At 46.0% G+C, this 17,602-nt stretch overlaps 1 protein-coding gene across 2 annotated transcripts in view; it reads left to right on the top strand.

The window, feature by feature from the left end:
* FLI1 (Fli-1 proto-oncogene, ETS transcription factor) overlaps positions 1-16,541 on the top strand; it is a 118,683-nt gene extending 102,142 nt beyond the window's left edge. For both annotated transcript variants that reach the window (XM_036449135.2, XM_036449136.2), the window contains exons 6-9: positions 8,569-8,634; positions 10,725-10,784; positions 12,998-13,045; positions 14,534-16,541. In XM_036449135.2, the coding sequence (XP_036305028.1) occupies positions 8,569-8,634; positions 10,725-10,784; positions 12,998-13,045; positions 14,534-15,063 (704 nt within the window). In that variant the 3' untranslated portion in view covers positions 15,064-16,541. The remainder of the gene's footprint in view (positions 1-8,568; positions 8,635-10,724; positions 10,785-12,997; positions 13,046-14,533) is intronic.
* The last annotated feature ends 1,061 nt before the right edge of the window (positions 16,542-17,602 follow it).

Here is a 17,602-nt window from a genome sequence, read left to right as displayed (position 1 = left end):
GGGATATATGTTTAAAGAGCCTGAAACCCCGGATAGTGAAGAACCCTACATGGATGGCTTTTTCCCTATACATAGAATCTATGATAAAGTTTAATTTATAAATTAGGCATAGGGGGAGATTAACAATAAAAAATGATAAGATAGAACAATTATAATAACGTACTGCCGCCAGAGAGCATGAGACCAGCCTCACTGTGAAATGTCAGCGTAAGACGCTCAGATCAAGGCCCTGAGCAGAATGGAGGGGGCTGAGCCCAGACAGACCACCTCTCCTTGAGCCGCAAGCCCTGTTTCCTAAGCAAACGGTTAGGGTTTCTTTTTTCCTACCTGGAATTCTCTTAAACCTGAGGCAGACCTGGCCGAAGAAGTGGGCAATTTAGTTGTGTCTACAGGGCCCTATGGTGGCCAGGGATTTGCGGGGAGGGGGTGTCGGGCAAACATCCAACTAACCTAGTCAGTATGAATAGCCTTCCTGCATAAGGCTGGCTCTGAAACCCCACTTTGAGGCTCTATCCAAATAAAGGGGTCCTTTAGACTCCTGTGTCACTTAGACACGGAGCCCACAAGAGAAGCAAAGTGAGAGGGGGCCCGCCTCGGTAGGCAGCCTGCGTGACTGTGGCCACTTGACTCCCCAAACTTTTCCTCTTTCAAAACCGTCCATTCCCCCAACCCCCCAAGCATTCTGCTCATATGTCTTTGTGTCCTCTGCACATGTACTATCGGAAACACTACCTCCATTCTTCTCCACGCAGCGGGGCTGTCCTGAGCCCAGGCACTGTTTGGATTCCAGGACGAGGTCCTTGAGTAAAGGAAACCTGATCCAGGATGTTTTTTTTCCCCCCGAGTTCCAAGTTTGAAGACAGTCCTCCCCAGATATTTCCCTCCTCCTGGGGGCTCCGTGGAAGCCAAGATCCTCTGTTGCTCTTTGTAAAATTAGATGCCACGGAGGCGAGGGCTGGGCTGCCCCTATAGGATGGGTTGAAATGAGGTGAGGACCCCGCTTCAGAGCCAGCTGCCTGGGGACTTGGAGCTGACAGGGGTGCAAGGAGGATGCCAGACAAAACCTGAGCCTAATGTACCAGGAGGCAGCACCTACCTCCACCCCTCACTACCTTCCAGGAGATATTCTTCAAACGGGGGCCCAGGATAACCCATTTCTTCTTTTAAAAAAAAAATATATGTGTTTACTGATTTTAGAGAGATGAGGGGGAGAGGGAGAGACAAAAAACCTGAAAAATCAACGAGATGAAGGAGAAACATTGATTGGCTGCCGACCCATACTGGGGACCAAACCTACAACCCAGGCATGCGCCCTGACCAGGAATCGAACCAGAGACCTCGGTTCATAGGACAATGCTCAACCAATTGAGCCACACCTGCCAGGTCGTTTCTTCTTTTGAAAGCGAGCCACCCTTTATTGCAGTTTGGGAATCAGTGGTCGGGATCACAGGAATGGGACTGTCCTTCCTCCTTCTAATCCTTCCCCAGGCCTTTCTTGCTGAGATGTGTAACCTCGTTTCACCACACTGAAACTCGGAGAGGTGCAGGCGAGGTCATGTCACCTACATGTATGTACAGTGTGCCTATTTTTAAATCGCCATGCAGCAAATGCTTGTTTCATCTTCCTCGCAATCCAAGAAAGTATTTTGTGATTCATCCATTTTGGAGAAGCAGAACCTGAGGTTTCAAAAGGGGTGAGGAACCTTTTGACTAAGGTCACCCGACAGAGGAAATGGTAGGGCTGGGACTTGAATCCAGGGTGGCGTGGTTCTAAATGCCGTGTCGCCCCCACAGAGGTAAAGCCCCCTAGAGAGAAAGGACATCTCGGCGAGGGCACCCTGCATGGATGCTCACTGCTTATGCACCGGTTGCCTGTGCACTGTGTTTGCAGGGAGAGACCAGGCCTGTAGGTCGGGCATCTTAGTGATCACCTGTGGGCGTTATAGCAGAGACCATGCCTAACAAGTAGCTGGTCCCCAGTTGTGGGTTGAGAAGGTTCCAGAAGCAGAGCAGGCGTTCACAAGCTGGGGTGCATTATCAAAGGCATCATGGAGGAGAGCCCCGAGGCGAGCTGCCTGAATTGGGTTGGTGGCCAGACGGGGCCCTTAGAAGCCAGGACCTCAGAGAGAGGTGGGGGTGAGGGGTGAAGGTAAGGGATCATCCAGCCCAGTCCTCCACCAACAACATAGATGGTGCTCCCTTGCGCAAGTCCTCCCTGAGAGCCGGGGAGGCATCTTCTGCCTGCCCAACCTGGTGCTTTCTTAGGAAGGTCAAGGCTGTGGGTCAGCGTCCTCTGTCCTAGCGCCCTTCTCCGTGGTCATCCTCTCTCTCTCTCTCGAGAAGGGAGGTCAGGACCTGACCAAGAGGAGCCCCTGCTCGGAGCTCCAGCAGCTGTCCCTCTGCCTGGGCTGAAAGGTCTGATTCAGAGCCCGGCTCTCCAAGGATAAACAGGGCGAGGCGCTGCCAGCCTTCTCGGCACAACCAGAAATTCGACGAGAAGGTTCAGGGAACATTCATCTTTTTCCATCAAGTAATTGAGGGGGCGGCCTCATGTCGTCAGGAGTGAAGAGAGAGGCCCTTGTGTGCGGGCGGCCCTGCACCCAGGGCCTCCCGGTGAGGTCATGACAAAGTGGAGAGCCGCGTGTTGCCGGGACATGGGGCCTTCAGACGGTGAACCTTGGGCATCAGGGCAGAAAAATGTCTTTCCTGAGACGCTTGGCCAGACTTCTGAGGCCCGTGTGAAAGCTTCACACAGAAACTGAGCTAACACTGGATTGTCTATGAGATGGCCGTGCCCAGACAAGGCTTCCCCTTCCAGAAAAAAGTCTCCATGCTCAGCTTTCTCCCCTCGAGAGGCTCTCCTGGAATCTAAGAGGCCATTTAGTGTCAGCGTAGCCACGTCGAGCATCCCATGATGGAGATACCACTCGGGCCATTGTATACAGGAGGCGGAGTGCCCCACGGGTGCCTGGCGGTGCCCGCCTTCTCCACAGCAAGGCTCTGGTCTCTGTCTGCTGTGGCTGAGTTTGACCTTGGGACCGCCTGAAACCACAAACACTAGGCCAAGCCCTGTGGGTGACTCGTCTGGGAAATCATCACAACATTTGTCATCCATGAAGCCAGGTGGCAGCAGCCTTCACCCAAGTCAAAAGTGAGCTTGTCAGACGGGTGTGCTTTTGTGCTGACGAAGCAGGCTGCCACCGCACACCAGCCCGGACTGTCAACCGTGGGCTGGTCACCGTCAGTCACACTGTGCCCTTGGCTGCTCCCTACGCTGTTTCCAGAAGCCAGTTCCCAGGAAGCAGACAGCAGGCGTTGTATTCGCGGGTGAGGGCTGGCGCTGGCGCTCACTCTGGTGGCTCTGGGGACCTGCACACCCACCAGGGCACCCGCCACGCCCGATGACAGCCAGCCGGGGTCAGGGAGGCCTGACACAGCCACAGGTAGTGTTTGTGCAGGAATGCCAGGCGCCAGCTTAGCGCCCTGGACCAGGCCTTTTCATCTTGGTTGTAGACATAGTTCTGCTTGTGTGTCCGGGTCCAGAGATGATCATGCTGCTCAGTGTTCACTTGCACCACAGTTATTAGGAGGAAAACAAACCCTCCTTTCAACAATGACATTGAAAAATTATCAAGGTAAACGCTGGCCACTTCAATAAAGTGGCATCTAGTCCGTGACTTGCCAGTGGGGACAGATTTTAGCCAGTGCCTGTAGCAGATGGGCTGCCGTCCATGATGCTCAGAGGGCTCACGGGGTTAGCAGAGTCCCCTGGAGACGGCTCAGCAGGGAGAAGGAAGGGCAGGCGCCTTGAATTCTCTTCAGCCAGTGAATGTGAGAGGAAATGTGGATGTTTGGCAAGAAAGAAAGCATGGCCCATCTATTCATCCAACAAGTTTCTACTGTGAACTTGCTGGGCTGGGCACTATTCTAGGTGCTTGATAATTAATGTCAGAGAATAGCCCTAACCCATTTGGCTCAGTGGATAGAGCACCGGCCTGTGGACTGAAGGGTCCCAGGTTCGATTCTGATCAAGGGCATGCACCTGGGTTGCGGGCACATCCCCAGTAGGGAGTAAGCAAGAGGCAGCTGAATTGATTTTTCTCTCTCATCGATATTTCTAACTCTCTATCCCTCTCCCTTCTTCTCTGTAAAAAAAATCAATAAAATATATATTTTTTAAATAATAATCTTTAAAAAAATTAATGTCAGAGAATAGAAGAAAGGTATTCAGGTGGGAGATACAGACAGTAAACAACAAACATGAATTAATTATTGATTCAGTTCAGTGATCAATGGGAAACTAAGAAGTAGAGCATAGAAAGCGGGTAGAGAAGAGGGGAGGAGAGGGGAAAGTTATGTGTTTTTGGCGACCATGTTTCTGGGTCTGAACATCCTGCAAGTGTATAATAATGATGCAAATATTAACATGAATTGCTGACATTTTCCACGTCTGACTCGATGCTAGGCCCCATGCCAGGTGTTTGCTTGGATATCTCATTCAATCTGCAAGGCTTGCTGGGCTCTTAGACCTCCCAGGCAGAATGCCAGACCTTGGCTCTTGACATTGGCCTTCTCCGTCCTCATGCTCTGTCTCTGCAGTAGGACTTCCTCCAGAAACACTGTCTTTCATTTCAAATCTTACACTTGGTGGATGTCCCCCCAAAGGCCTGTGCCCTCAGAGGCATGGGTTGAACTCCTCAGTGATGAAAGTGGGGGTTCTTTGTAGATTTAGGTGCCAGTAGCAGGACTTTCCATCCGATAGTTGAGGATGAAAAAGCAATGGGGAGGGGGGAGTCTTGGGGTGTCTGTTGTTCAGAAGCACACACCGCTCCTAGACCCTCGGCTAGAGACACCAGCCTCCGAATGGCCATTGTTATTGATTGCTCTGCTAGCTTTGCGGTGAGGACACAGTCCAGGCTGATTGCTGGTGGCCTCGGATTCGGTTGATTTTTTTTTTTTCCCCCCACTAGAGGACTTTTGTGTTGGTTGGAACCTTCATCGTCCCCTCAGCCAGGCTGGCTTCCCTCGTCCCCCTTCCCACCCCGACTCCCATCCCAGGTGGGCATGTGGGAGAATTATGACCCACAGCTCTGCAGCCCCAAGGCCCTGAGGCAAGGCAGCCAAGATGGGCTGCCCGACACTTTCTGATAAGGCACCAACTTCAGCCTTCGCCGGGTACTTAGAGTTACAGAAGAGCCCAGCCATCACCTCCCGCTGTTCATTTTGGGGATTCATTCACCCATTCTGTCACTGCTGCATGTCTACTCTGTCCCTGGAGTTAGAATAAAAGAATAGGAGGAAAAATTGACAAGAAGGTGGGAAGGAAATAAGCAAAGAACTTATGTGCATAGCCCATGGACACAGACAATAGTGAGATGAAGACCTGGGGTGGGGAATGGGTTGGAGGGGGTTACTGGGCAGGGGGGTTGGGAGGGGAACATGGGTAATACTTCAACAATAAAGACCAAAAAAAGAGAAGTCAGTGGTGATGATAGTCATAGCCATAATTTGGGCTAAGAAAAAAATGGTTCCAAATATAACATGGCTGTCATAGAGGATGCCTTCGGTAAATGAATGAATGAGCAGAAACAAGGGTTAGAAAACTTTAACACAGATCTTATCAGTTTAGTAAGTCAGGAGGCAAGTCAGGACTTCAGATAACACACACCAATTCCTGGAACTTAGTGATGTTTTTTTCTTATTGCATCTGTCACTTTCTATTCCACTTTCTGTTCTGTTCCTACTCAATTCACCTCCTTCTCCTAGGCGCTCTCCCATCTCACACACCACCACAAGCTTCGTCCTCCACCACCCCCTGTTTTCATGGAATTGCCACCTGCCCACAACATCTCTGGGCTTCTGCTGCCTGCACCCCAAGGTCATTAGACATGTCTATTGCCATGAACATGGCCTTGAACATGCCCTTGGCCCCCTCTTCTAGCCCTCTTTTCCTACTCGTTCCTCTGCATCAGTCCTGAAGCTGCCTCCATGGTTGTCCCCAGACAGCACTGGCACGTCCCATCACCCGCTTCTGCCCTATGTCTGTCTGCATTGCTCACTCTCTTCTCTCCAAGGAGATCTCGCTTAGTTTAGATGACACCAATGACAGTCTCCTTCTCCTCCTTCACCTCCTAATGTCTCTACCACTCCTTTGGTCCATTCCCCATCATTCCTCACAATCATAGTTTTCTTCTCATAGTCAAATGCAAGGACAAGAGAACATTTTCATATGGCCTAATATCCACTCTATGGCCAAGCACTCAATATATGGCAGAGGTCACTCGGAAGTAAATCACTGGAGGCCTACCCAGCATCCCCCACCACAGAAAAATCTTTGAACCCCACTTTTCCTTTGGCTTATAACAGCTTTGCACACACTCGTCAGACCCCCGCAAGACAGAAAGAAAAAATGCAATGAGAGCCATCAACCTCATTCCAAGCTTGTAAACAAGTTAGGTTTTTCGTTTGCTTTTGTTCTATTTTGTTTTTAAGCAAGCAGAGGCATCTGCTTGCAGGAGGAATTGTTGGGGAGAAAAAAAGTCAAGTAAAAATAAAAGCAGATCACATAAATGAGTTGAGCTTTGTCTCTCTTGTGTCCCCTTTCCTGCTCTCTCTTCCCCCATCCCCACCCCCTCACTTTCTGTTTTGCTTTTCATGCCAGTTGCTAAATACTGTAGTTTCAAAACTGCACTGGCTTTTCCAGAACCAGGAGGAATGTGCATTCGCACGTGGATTTTTCCACAAGAACATTCTCCCCGTCTTTCGGCTCTTCTTCGCCAGAAATAACTAGAACAGAAGATCAGATGCGCCCATCCATCTTTGCAGTTCTTATTCTAATTCGTTAGAGGCTCAGGAGGGGCAGAGGGGATGGTTTGTGTTTCATTCTGTCAGGCTGTTGTTTGATGAGGTTTGCACTCCATTTGTTCGGATGGTTTTCATGGTTTCTTTGTTGTTCATGGAAAGACTTTGAAAGTCATAATTCTGTATCCTCGAGCTCTTCTGCCATGCCTGCTCCATGTCACCACAGGACTCACATCAGGAGGATGGAAAAGGGACCTTTCCAGCCAGTTAGTGAAGCCATTTCTGAGCACAGCTATGGAGGCATGTGGGAGAGGGTGGGATCACAGAGGTTCGGGTTCGATGGAGACTTGGAAGCAAGGCTCTAGTCATTTCCAGGCAAGGCATCGCTCCAGCCCCTCATTTCTTCTTCCCACCCTTCTTCCAGCCACACCTCTGGCTTTTTTCTTTCTCTGTGGTCATCAGGCCTGGCCCTCTCCACTCTCAAGAGGATAACATGAGAGCCATGGCAGGTTTGGCTCAGTGGAAAGAGTGTTGGCCTGCGAACTGAAGGGTCTCAGGTTTAATTCGGTCAAGGGCACATACCTCAGTTGCAGGCTCAATCCCTAGCCCTGGTAGGGGCACAGGCAGGAGGCAACCTATCAATGTCACATCGATGTTTCTCTCTGTCTCTGTCTCTCCCCTTTCTTTCTACTCTCTCAAAACTCAATGGAAAAATATCCTTGGGTGAGGATTAACAACAACAACAAAAAAAAACAACAACAAAAAAAAGAAATAAAAGAAAAAAAAATACAAACATGAGGCCTAGGTGAGCCTGGGGTGTGTTCACAGGATGAGTGTGCTGGGGAAGGGCTGGAGCTGGCCACCTGAGAAGTCGTGGGCCTGGACTTTGAAACAATCCTCCCATGGAGTCTTGAATCTGGACGCTGCCCATCTCTTCAGAGCTGCTATGGACATGTTTTCTTTCTATTTACATTTCCAGAAAGCTTTGTAAGACGTCTCACATATGTTTAGCATTTGATCATCACCTGTCTTAGTCCATGGGGACTGCTCTCACAAAGTACAATAGAGTGAATGATGTATAAACAACAGAAACTTCTTTCCCACGTGTTTGGAGGCTGGGAATCTGAGATCAGGGTGCCAACGTGATCAGTTTCTGGCCTGGGCCTCTTCTGGGTTACAGATTGCCGATTTTCTATGGCATCCTCAGGCAGCAGGAAGAGAGCAAGCTAGCTCTATGTCCTCTTCTTACCAGGCCACTAATCCCATTCCTCAGGGCTCCACCCTCACGTCCTGATTACTTCCCAAAGACCCCACCTCCTGATACCATCACATTGGGGATTGGGTATCAACCTATGAATTTGGGGGAGAACACATACATTTAGTTCATGACATTAGCCCTACCCTACAAGGTAGCTACGTCAGGTAAATTTTAAGTTTCATATTAAAGAAGGTTGAATACAGGAATATGTTGTGATTCGTCCAAGGTCTCACAACAAGTAACGTTGGGGACAGAACTTGAACCAATCTTCTGACTTCAAATTCAAGGTTCTTCTTTACTTTGACTCCCCATCAGAACATTCATACTCCTTCCACTCCCCCCCACCCCCTTTACCCTAGGGCGAGAACACACTTCTGGAATTTAGTGAAGTCTGAAAAGTGATTGCTGAATTACATTTAATTTCTCCTGATTACTACAAGATCATTTTCACGCAATCATTCTGCAAAGCAGGAGATGCTGATGTACAATTATGTGTTATTTTTCATTAGATCCTTCTTACGACTCAGTCAGGAGAGGAGGGTGGAACAATAACATGAATTCTGGCCTCAACAAAAGTAAGTAAATGTCATTCTGTTTTCAGGAGGAAAACATTTTCCAAGGATGGGGTGGAGAACTGGGTCATGAGATAAAATAGGAGAGGAGCAAGCATTTGTTTTCCTGTTTGTTGAGTGGGCATCCAAATTATTTGCCAATTCAGGGCCTGTCAGTGATGCCAGTTCCTTAAAGAGGGTTGGGGTTTTCGTTCAGAGCCTTGAGTTTGGTTTCATGGCCTTTGGTTTGAGAACTATTAAAGGCAGAAGGTTTCTCAGGACAAGGTTCTGTGTGAACAAATAGTCACTGGATTTAGATTCTGTCATTTAAGTGATGATAATGACCCTCTATGACTTTGCTGCTCAAACCGTCGAAGCTCAATCATGTCAGGGTCACTGTCCCCATTTCATGAGAGGTTGAGATGAAGGATAAGTTGATGAGGAGATGGAAGGGGTCTGAGACATCAATTGGAATTGAAGTCTGACCCAAAATTCCCCATGAGTGGGGGTGGGGAGAGAAGAGAAGGACTCAACTCCTGAAGCAGAATGTGGTCTTCTTACTGCCTGTAGGGAGTAAAATATCAAGTGCATGAATGGATGTTGAAGGAAATTATTTCAAGAAAGAAGTTGGGGTTACAAATGTATGCCTCAGCAATAACCAATATCTCTTTTTTTTAAAAAAAATATTTTTATTGGCTTCAGAGAGGAAGTGAGAGGAAGAAGGAGAGAGAGAGGGAGAGAGAAACATCAATGATGAGAAAGAATCATTGATTGGCTGCTTCCTGCATGCTCCCCACTTGAGATTGAGCCCAAAAACCCAGGTATATGCTCTTGACCAGAATCGAACCCGGGACTTTTCAGTCCAGAGGCCGGCGTTCTATCCACTAAGCCAAACCCTCTAGAGCCCAAGATCTCTTTTAATGATATGTGTGATTATTTGTTTACTCTGTGCCCAGCACCGGGCACGTTGAGGTTCACAAAGATGAGTCGGGTTCAGAGAAGCTGGGGAGAGAGCCTTCTTTCTTCACTCTCCACACATCACTCTTTATCCGTGAACCTGGGACCATCTGAGCTGGCTCTAGAGAGAGAAGCAGGATGTGGATCTGCAGTAATGGGAAAGACAGACCCTCCAGAAGTGGGGACCAGGGAAAGACATCAAGGCTGATGTGTCTGACAGTCAGGGAGGACTCCAGGTTCCTGGAGCTTAGCTGGGTGAGGGGAAGAAGTCTGGGAAGGTAAGGAAGGGGAAAGAAGGAAACCTGGAGGACAGACCTAATTCTGTAGTCAATGAGGAGTCACTAAAGTTTTTAGACAGAGAGTACAATGGTTTAGGGAGATTAAACTGGGTAAATAGCATGTGACGGGTCTGTGGGAAGAGCGAGTAGTAGTGAAGATACCAGTCAGACTGAGCCTTAGACCGTGAAAACAAAACAAAACAAAACAAAAAACCAGCCCAGATCTAAAATTGGCATAACAGGATGGGAAAGGAATGGGAAGGGTGCATGGGAGATCCCATGGAGGAAGCTCATGAAACAGTCAACACAGGAAGCAGGTGCTCTTCACTCAAATGTCGCCTTCTCTTGAAGGACCTCTCTACATTTTCTATTTTTACAACGAAACCCACAGTCCCAGTACCATTAGCTGTGCTCTCCCAGGTGTTCATTGTTGTTTGCCACTGTCTGCACCATCAACTTGTAAGTTCTAACAGGTGCTGCTGCTTCATGGCTCAACCCCTAGCATCAAGAATGGGCAGTGCACAGAAGAGTCTAGATCACATGTGTCAAACACAAGGCCCGCGGGCCAAATCCGTCCCGCCAGGCCTTGCAATGTGGCCCGCACCGCGCTGTCATCACTGCACTCCGCTGCGTTTCCATCACAATGACAGTTTATGACTGTTCAGTAAACCATTCGGCCCGCGATTTAGGCTGGATTTTAGATTTTGGCCCCTTCTCTGATTGAGTTCGACACCCCTAGCTAGATCAATAGCTATAAGAGAAAATGAGTTGGTGAGTGAGTGAGAAAGTAGCTTTCTCCTCTGGAGGGCATTTGACAAGGTATTTCTCTTCCCTTCGGAGGTGGCCCCGCTGACCGGATTTCCACTTCTCTTGCTGTAGGCCCTCCCCTGGCAGGAGCACAGACGATGAGTAAGAATACTGAACAGCGGCCCCAACCAGGTACGTGTCCAACATGTGTAACCCCTCCTCTGCTTCTCATGCAGCCATTGGTTCCATGTGGCCGCCTGAGGAGGATTTAAACAATGTGCTGTCTGTGTCATCACTTTTTCACGTAGAGCCTTTGTTTGACACCATCACATATCTGAGAGTCAATACTGGCACTGGAATGAGGTTGTTAAATGTCAGGGGTGAAAGACACATTAAAGATGAAGTCTTCCAATGCCTCGTTTGGAAAAATAAAGAAACTGAGGCCCAAAGGAGCAACGTGATTTGCTAAAAGCCACAGAGCTCACTGACAAGAGCTACCCCATTCCAAGTACTCTCCAAGCCTTTCGTATCTCACCAACCTTGCTTTCAAAAACACCTCCATCCTGTGATGGATCTACTTAACAATTTAGACAGGGGAACTTTAAAAAAAAAAAAAAAAATATATATATATATATATATATATATATATATATATATATATATATATATATATATATTTGTATTGATTTCAGAGAGAAAGGGAGAGGGAGAAAGATAGAAACATCAATGATGAGAGAAAATCATTGATTGGCTGCCTCCTGCATGCCCCCTCCTGGGGATCAAGCCCACAACCTGGTCATGTGCCCTGACCGAGAATCGAACCATGACCTCCTGGTTCATAGGTTGACACTCAACCACTGAGCCACACCAGTTGGACAGGAAGGAGAACTTTTGAAAGCATGGAATTGGAGACTTTTAGCATTAGAAAGGAACTTAGAGACATCCAGGTCTATACATCCTTCTTTAACATCTCAGTCTTATGATTGCTCCACCTCTTCTTGAATACTTATAACAACAGAGAGTTTACTATCTAGCTGGGCTCAATTCTACTATTTGAGCCATAGCCCCCTCCCTATTACTCATTCAAGTTTCCTAGTTTACCCTCTGGAGAAATCCTCCTCCTATTCTATATGAAGATCTCTCATATAACTTAGGGAGGCTCTTGTGCCAAACCCGAAAGGCCAGCCATGTCTTCTTCATGTGACACAGCTGAGATTAAGGTTAGAATAAGCCATTTTCTTTGAGACGGGCAAACACTGTTTCCATCTCCACTAGAGACGGAGCAATAGCAAATTGACTTAAGATTCATCAGGAAAGTTTAGAAACACAAGACAGACAAGGGATTTGACATAAAAGATTTAAAGAATCCCTAACAACAACAAAAATCAGATGTGACCTGCCAAAAAAATGTGTGTTGTCATACTGTGTGGATAGAAAAGGGTAGGCTAAATGGCCTTAGGGATTCTTCAATGTTAATTTGTGGGCCTAAGTAGAAACCCAAAAATCATGTTGATTTTTTTTTTTAAATTGCAATTATAACCATAAAAATAGTAAAATTGCACCAAACATTTAACAGCATGGTCAAGTAATAATCAAGCTCTCTGCCATGATTTCCCCCGAAAAAGGAGACAAACCTTACATAAAACCAATATTGCAGAGATTTTTTTTTATAGCTAATCACATAAATGTTAAGTAAACTGAGATACAAGAATAGTTACTTTATATTTAAAATACAAATTCTGGTTGGTTTAGTGTTGACATTTCCAAGCTTAAAATCACAGAATGTTGTACTAGAAGGGAACTGAAGGATTCAGTAGCCCAACCCACTCATTTTGCTGATGAGAAAGCTAATACTCAGAGATGTTCCAATGGCCTTAGTTTATAACATAGCTGGGGCTAGAACTGGCTGCTTGATTTTGGCAGGGTGTATGCTTTATGCCTCCACAGAAAAGCAGAGGTGTGTAAAGTTGTTAGTAATAGGTAGAGATATGAAAGACCACTAGCCGTTAGATCTTCAAGCCCATGTAGTAAACTATGTTCACCTTATTCGTTTTGGTGAAATATATAGCCAACTCCTTTCCAAATCGTTTCATTACTCTGTTTTAGATAGTAACAGCATTATCTACAAACTTTAGACACCAACTATGAACAAAATATAATGCTGTTACTATTCCATGTTGTTTCTATAAATACTGGGATGGATTCTAACTGTGATCAAGATCTTGGGGTCTGCAAAAAAAACACACACACACACAAAATAAAATAGTCAAGTTTTCTGAAATTAGACTTTCCTATGATGTTGAAATAAAAGCATAAAGTTTACTCTTGAAATATTCTTATTGTTAATTCTGCTATTCTTATATTTTTAATAACCCTGTAGCAAATCTCCTTTTTTGTTTCCTTAGATCCATATCAGATCCTGGGCCCAACCAGCAGTCGCTTAGCCAACCCTGGTGAGTTGACTTTGCAGGATTTTCTTTCTAGAATGTTCCATAGCTATGTGAGATTACAGAGACCTCTGTCCAAAGTTCAGACACCTGCCTGGGGAGTAACATGTACTTCTTCCCTTGAAACATTCGGCACTTGTTTCTCTAGTGTACCTGTGAGGTCAGGGTGGGTTATTTGGTGGCAATAGTGTCCATTAGCCAAGGATGTTTCTAGAAAGCAGGCATGTTATCACTGCACACCTTCATTGAGCCTTAGCTTAGTTATAAGTGGCACAGGGAAAGGTTTCAGGAGGGAAAGACAGGGTGGGAGGACACAAAGCCACTGGCTCTCAGTTGCCTCCCTCCTGCGAGGCACAAGTGAATAAATATTCCAAAGGTGTTTTATTATTTTTAAAATATATATATATTTTTTATTGATTTCAGAAAGGAAGGGAGAGAGAGCGAGAGAGAGAGCTAGAAACATCAATGATGAGAAAGAATCATTGATTAGCTGCCTCCTGCACACCCCCTACTGGGGATCGAGCCCACAACCTGGGCATGAGCCCTTGACCAGGCATGGAACCATGACTTCCTGGTCCATAGGTCATTGCTCAACCACTGAACCACACGGGCCCAGCCAAACATGTTTTATTCTTCATTTTAGAAAACATTGAAGCTATTTGGCCTTATAGAAGAGGTGTTTCCCTAAAACGTTGCAGATGAAGTAAATTTGACAATGTATTTTAAGGGTTTATTACTAAAAGAATAACTCTAAATCAAGAGTTCTATATCAAGATCGCTGAGCATGGGAGCTGATAATAGGTTGTCCTAGTGCAGGAGTGAGGCCCGCACCCTCCCAGCTGTTTGCATCGACACTGCGGGGTCTCCAGTCTTCTGTGCTTGACCCTTTCTGCCTAGGGAAAAAGAAGCCAGCCAGCTCCTTCTTCTCTTACTTTTTTCTCGGCCTGGGTTTTTCTCTGTAGAACTTAGACTCGGATCTGGACTCTGTGCCCTGATAAGGAGCATCCCGAGAGCTGGAAGCCTGTGCCACACCTTCTGCCTGTGACTGACAGAAGCCTCCTGGCCCAGACTCTTCCCCTGACATAAAAACCACTCCTTCACTACATAGGAGAGCTGGCCAGTGACTCAGGCCTTTACAGAAGGAGAAATTCCAAACTCTGGCCCAAAGGAGTGGCTGTGGTTTGCCCCAAATCACACAGCTAGCTCTGGGCCCTCCAGCACCTCATTACCCACAGTGCATTTCACCAGGCCTTGGGGCCCGTTGTTTTAAGATCTAGCTATGCTTATAATGCCCATCTCAGCAGCAAATGATAAAGCAAATCAACAATGAAAAGAATGGGCTGCCAAGGCAATGCAGAATGTAAAAGGAAATGCAGATGTATTTTGTTGTTTTGTTTTGTTTTGTTTTGTTTTACAAAGGGTCAGGGAATCCTTGCACTTAGGGGATGCATTCTGAAATGTTCTGTTTTCCCTGTTCTGTCTCACCACCTGCAGGAAGCGGGCAGATCCAGCTTTGGCAATTCCTCCTGGAGCTACTCTCCGACAGCGCCAACGCCAGCTGCATCACCTGGGAGGGGACCAACGGCGAGTTCAAAATGACGGACCCCGACGAGGTGGCCAGGCGCTGGGGGGAGCGGAAAAGCAAGCCCAACATGAATTATGACAAGCTGAGCCGGGCCCTCCGATACTACTACGACAAAAACATTATGACCAAGGTGCATGGCAAGAGGTATGCCTACAAATTTGACTTCCACGGCATCGCCCAGGCACTGCAGCCACATCCAACCGAGTCGTCCATGTACAAGTACCCTTCCGATATCTCCTACATGCCTTCCTACCACGCCCATCAACAGAAGGTGAACTTTGTCCCGCCCCACCCGTCCTCCATGCCCGTCACTTCCTCCAGCTTCTTTGGAGCCGCCTCACAATACTGGACCTCCCCCACGGGCGGAATCTACCCCAATCCCAATGTCCCCCGCCACCCTAACACCCACGTGCCCTCCCACTTAGGCAGCTACTACTAGAAGCTTAATCATCAGTGGTCTTCTAGCTGAAGCCCATCCCTCACACTTCCCGGGAATACTTTGGACTCTAAAGGACATACATGGCCTTGAATGGAAAACAAAACTGGATATGTTCTTTCTTGTTGGATAGAACCTTTGTATTTGTTCTTTAAAAAAAAAAATTTTTTTCCTTTTTTTATTTTTATGTTGCTTCCTCTACCTTGAACAAAGAGATGGGTAATTCCATGGGCCAGTAGGCTAATGTGTATTCTCAATCTCTTATCAACTTCTAGATGGAACTTTTAGAATTACTGGAATGGTTGTATCATGGTTCTATGAAAGAAACTATAAATTGTCTTTATTATTTTTATGACCAAAGCAGTTTCTTATCCGCACACGGGTCTTATCATGGATCTCGTACGGTTCACTATGCTAAGGATTCGTGGACTTAACCAGTTAGGCTCTGGTTTGAGACTTAGTGAAAATAGAGGCAGGAAGCTTATAACCTTGTTTTAGGGAGACCTAGCTCAGTGGACAGCAACTGGAACATTGGTTGTAAGGCCAGTGAAGTTTTCACCCAACTGGAATTTTAAGAAAGAAGATGTGTGTGTATTTAAGAAGCCATGGGCATTGAACAATTCCTCTCAATGGGCAATATGTACTAGGCTGACCATTTCCTCTAGATATACTCAAGATATTAACTAAGAAATGTTCATGCAAGGGCAGACATTCCTGAAAGACAGAGACTTAGATAACTTTTTTTTTTTTTTAAAGATAGTGACAGTGAGTCCCAGAACTTTGAAAAGTCTTAGGGATTTCTAAACACAAACAGATCCGCAGGCGCTGTGCGCTTGTCAGACCGTCAGTCCAGGGGTCACCCAGTCAGAAGGCAACTTACTGTATAAATTATGCAGAGTTATTTTCCTATATCTCACAGTATTAAAAATAAATAATTAAAAAAAAAGTAAGAAGACTAAGTAAACGAGTTGACCTCGGTCACAAAGGCAATTTTACTATCAAATCAGTCGGTGTTATTTTTTTAAATGTAATTTGTACATCTTTTGTCAATCTGTACATTTGGTCTGTTTGTACGTTTTTATAGCTGTTTTTTTTTTTTTTAAATAATAAAGCATAATGTGTCTATTGCTGAAAAGGAAACGGACATTTAAGTCACTGACTTGCTAGAAAGAGAAGCACTGGTTGTAGTTATTTAACAGGTGAGCACACGTTAACCAAGGAGAGCCATTGAAACGTTCATGCTTGGACATGTTTGTACATACCATCTCTCCTGCAATCACTGCAACTTTTAAAGGAACAAGCAGATGTTCCCTTGTGGGCACAAGGGATTTTCCCGCCCTATATATGCAATATATTTTTTAGATATTAAAATATATATAATTTTGCAGGTAATCATTGACTCTTGTAAACTATGTTAAGCTGACAACTGTCCATGAAGACTATGTTGTAAAATAAACTAAATAAATTGTGCCTTCTTCTCTGAGACCTGAGGATGTCGTCTTCTTATTGGCTCCCTCCCATAGACCAAGGTCCATCCTGGGCCAAACTGTTTGCTTTGTTGCAGTTCTTGGACACAGATTGTCTATGGCCTTGACTGTCATCCTATAAACCTCTTTTTGGCTGGAGGGAGATTGAAATAACATTAAAAAGAAATATCTGCAAGCATCATCAGCCATGTGAAGGTTAATGTTAAGTATTTAGTTGACTGGGCCACAGGATGCCTGGATGAAACATTATTTCTGGGTATGACCCTGTCTATTAGACTTCATTCTATTGCATCCACTATACTCCTCAAACCCAAGTGGCCAACCCCCCTGATACTCCATCAGAGAATCAGGTGGCCCAGCTTCAGGCCTGTTCCATGCTTCTTCTATGTCTCTGGATCTACTTTGTTCAATAGTTTATTTTGTTCATTAGATTCCACATATGATTGAAAAAGGGGACATATTGTAATACTTTTAACAATAAAGATTAAAAAAAGAAAGATGGCGCAGCTTTCTCTGGTCCCAGGCCAGGATTTTATATGGCCCATGCAAACTTGTAAGATCCTTTTTCTTCCCAAGGCAAAAACTTTCTTCAAAGTGCTTCATTGTTAGGTAGCTTGTTTTCAGTTTCTCTTTTTTTTTTTTATAATGGGAGCCGGGGGGATGGTGGGGAGAGGATGAGGCTTGGAAGGTCCTTGATGTGAGGAATGAGACCCACAGTGTTGTTAACCCTCTGAGCTTCCCTTGGTAACACTATCTTCTAGACAACAGGTCTACGCAGGCAGAATGAGACATGCTCCAGAACTTTGGTCTCCAATTTGTTTAACTTGCACCCTGCCATTAAAAAAGGTGTTAGGCCGGCGTGGCTCAGTGGTTGAGCATCGACCCATGAACCAGGAGGTCATGGTTTGATTCCCAGTCAGGGCACATACCCGGGTTGTGGGCTCAATCGCCAGTGGGGGGCATGCAAAAGGCAGCCAATCAATGATTCTCATTATTGATGTTTCTGTCTCCCTCTCCCTTCCTCTTTGAAATCATTAAAAAAAATATATTAGAAA

The sequence above is a fragment of the Pipistrellus kuhlii genome, unplaced genomic scaffold, assembly GCF_014108245.1.
Source record: "Pipistrellus kuhlii isolate mPipKuh1 unplaced genomic scaffold, mPipKuh1.p scaffold_m20_p_20, whole genome shotgun sequence".
Lineage (NCBI taxonomy): Eukaryota > Metazoa > Chordata > Mammalia > Chiroptera > Vespertilionidae > Pipistrellus > Pipistrellus kuhlii.
This window is presented reverse-complemented; position numbering and strand designations above follow the sequence as displayed.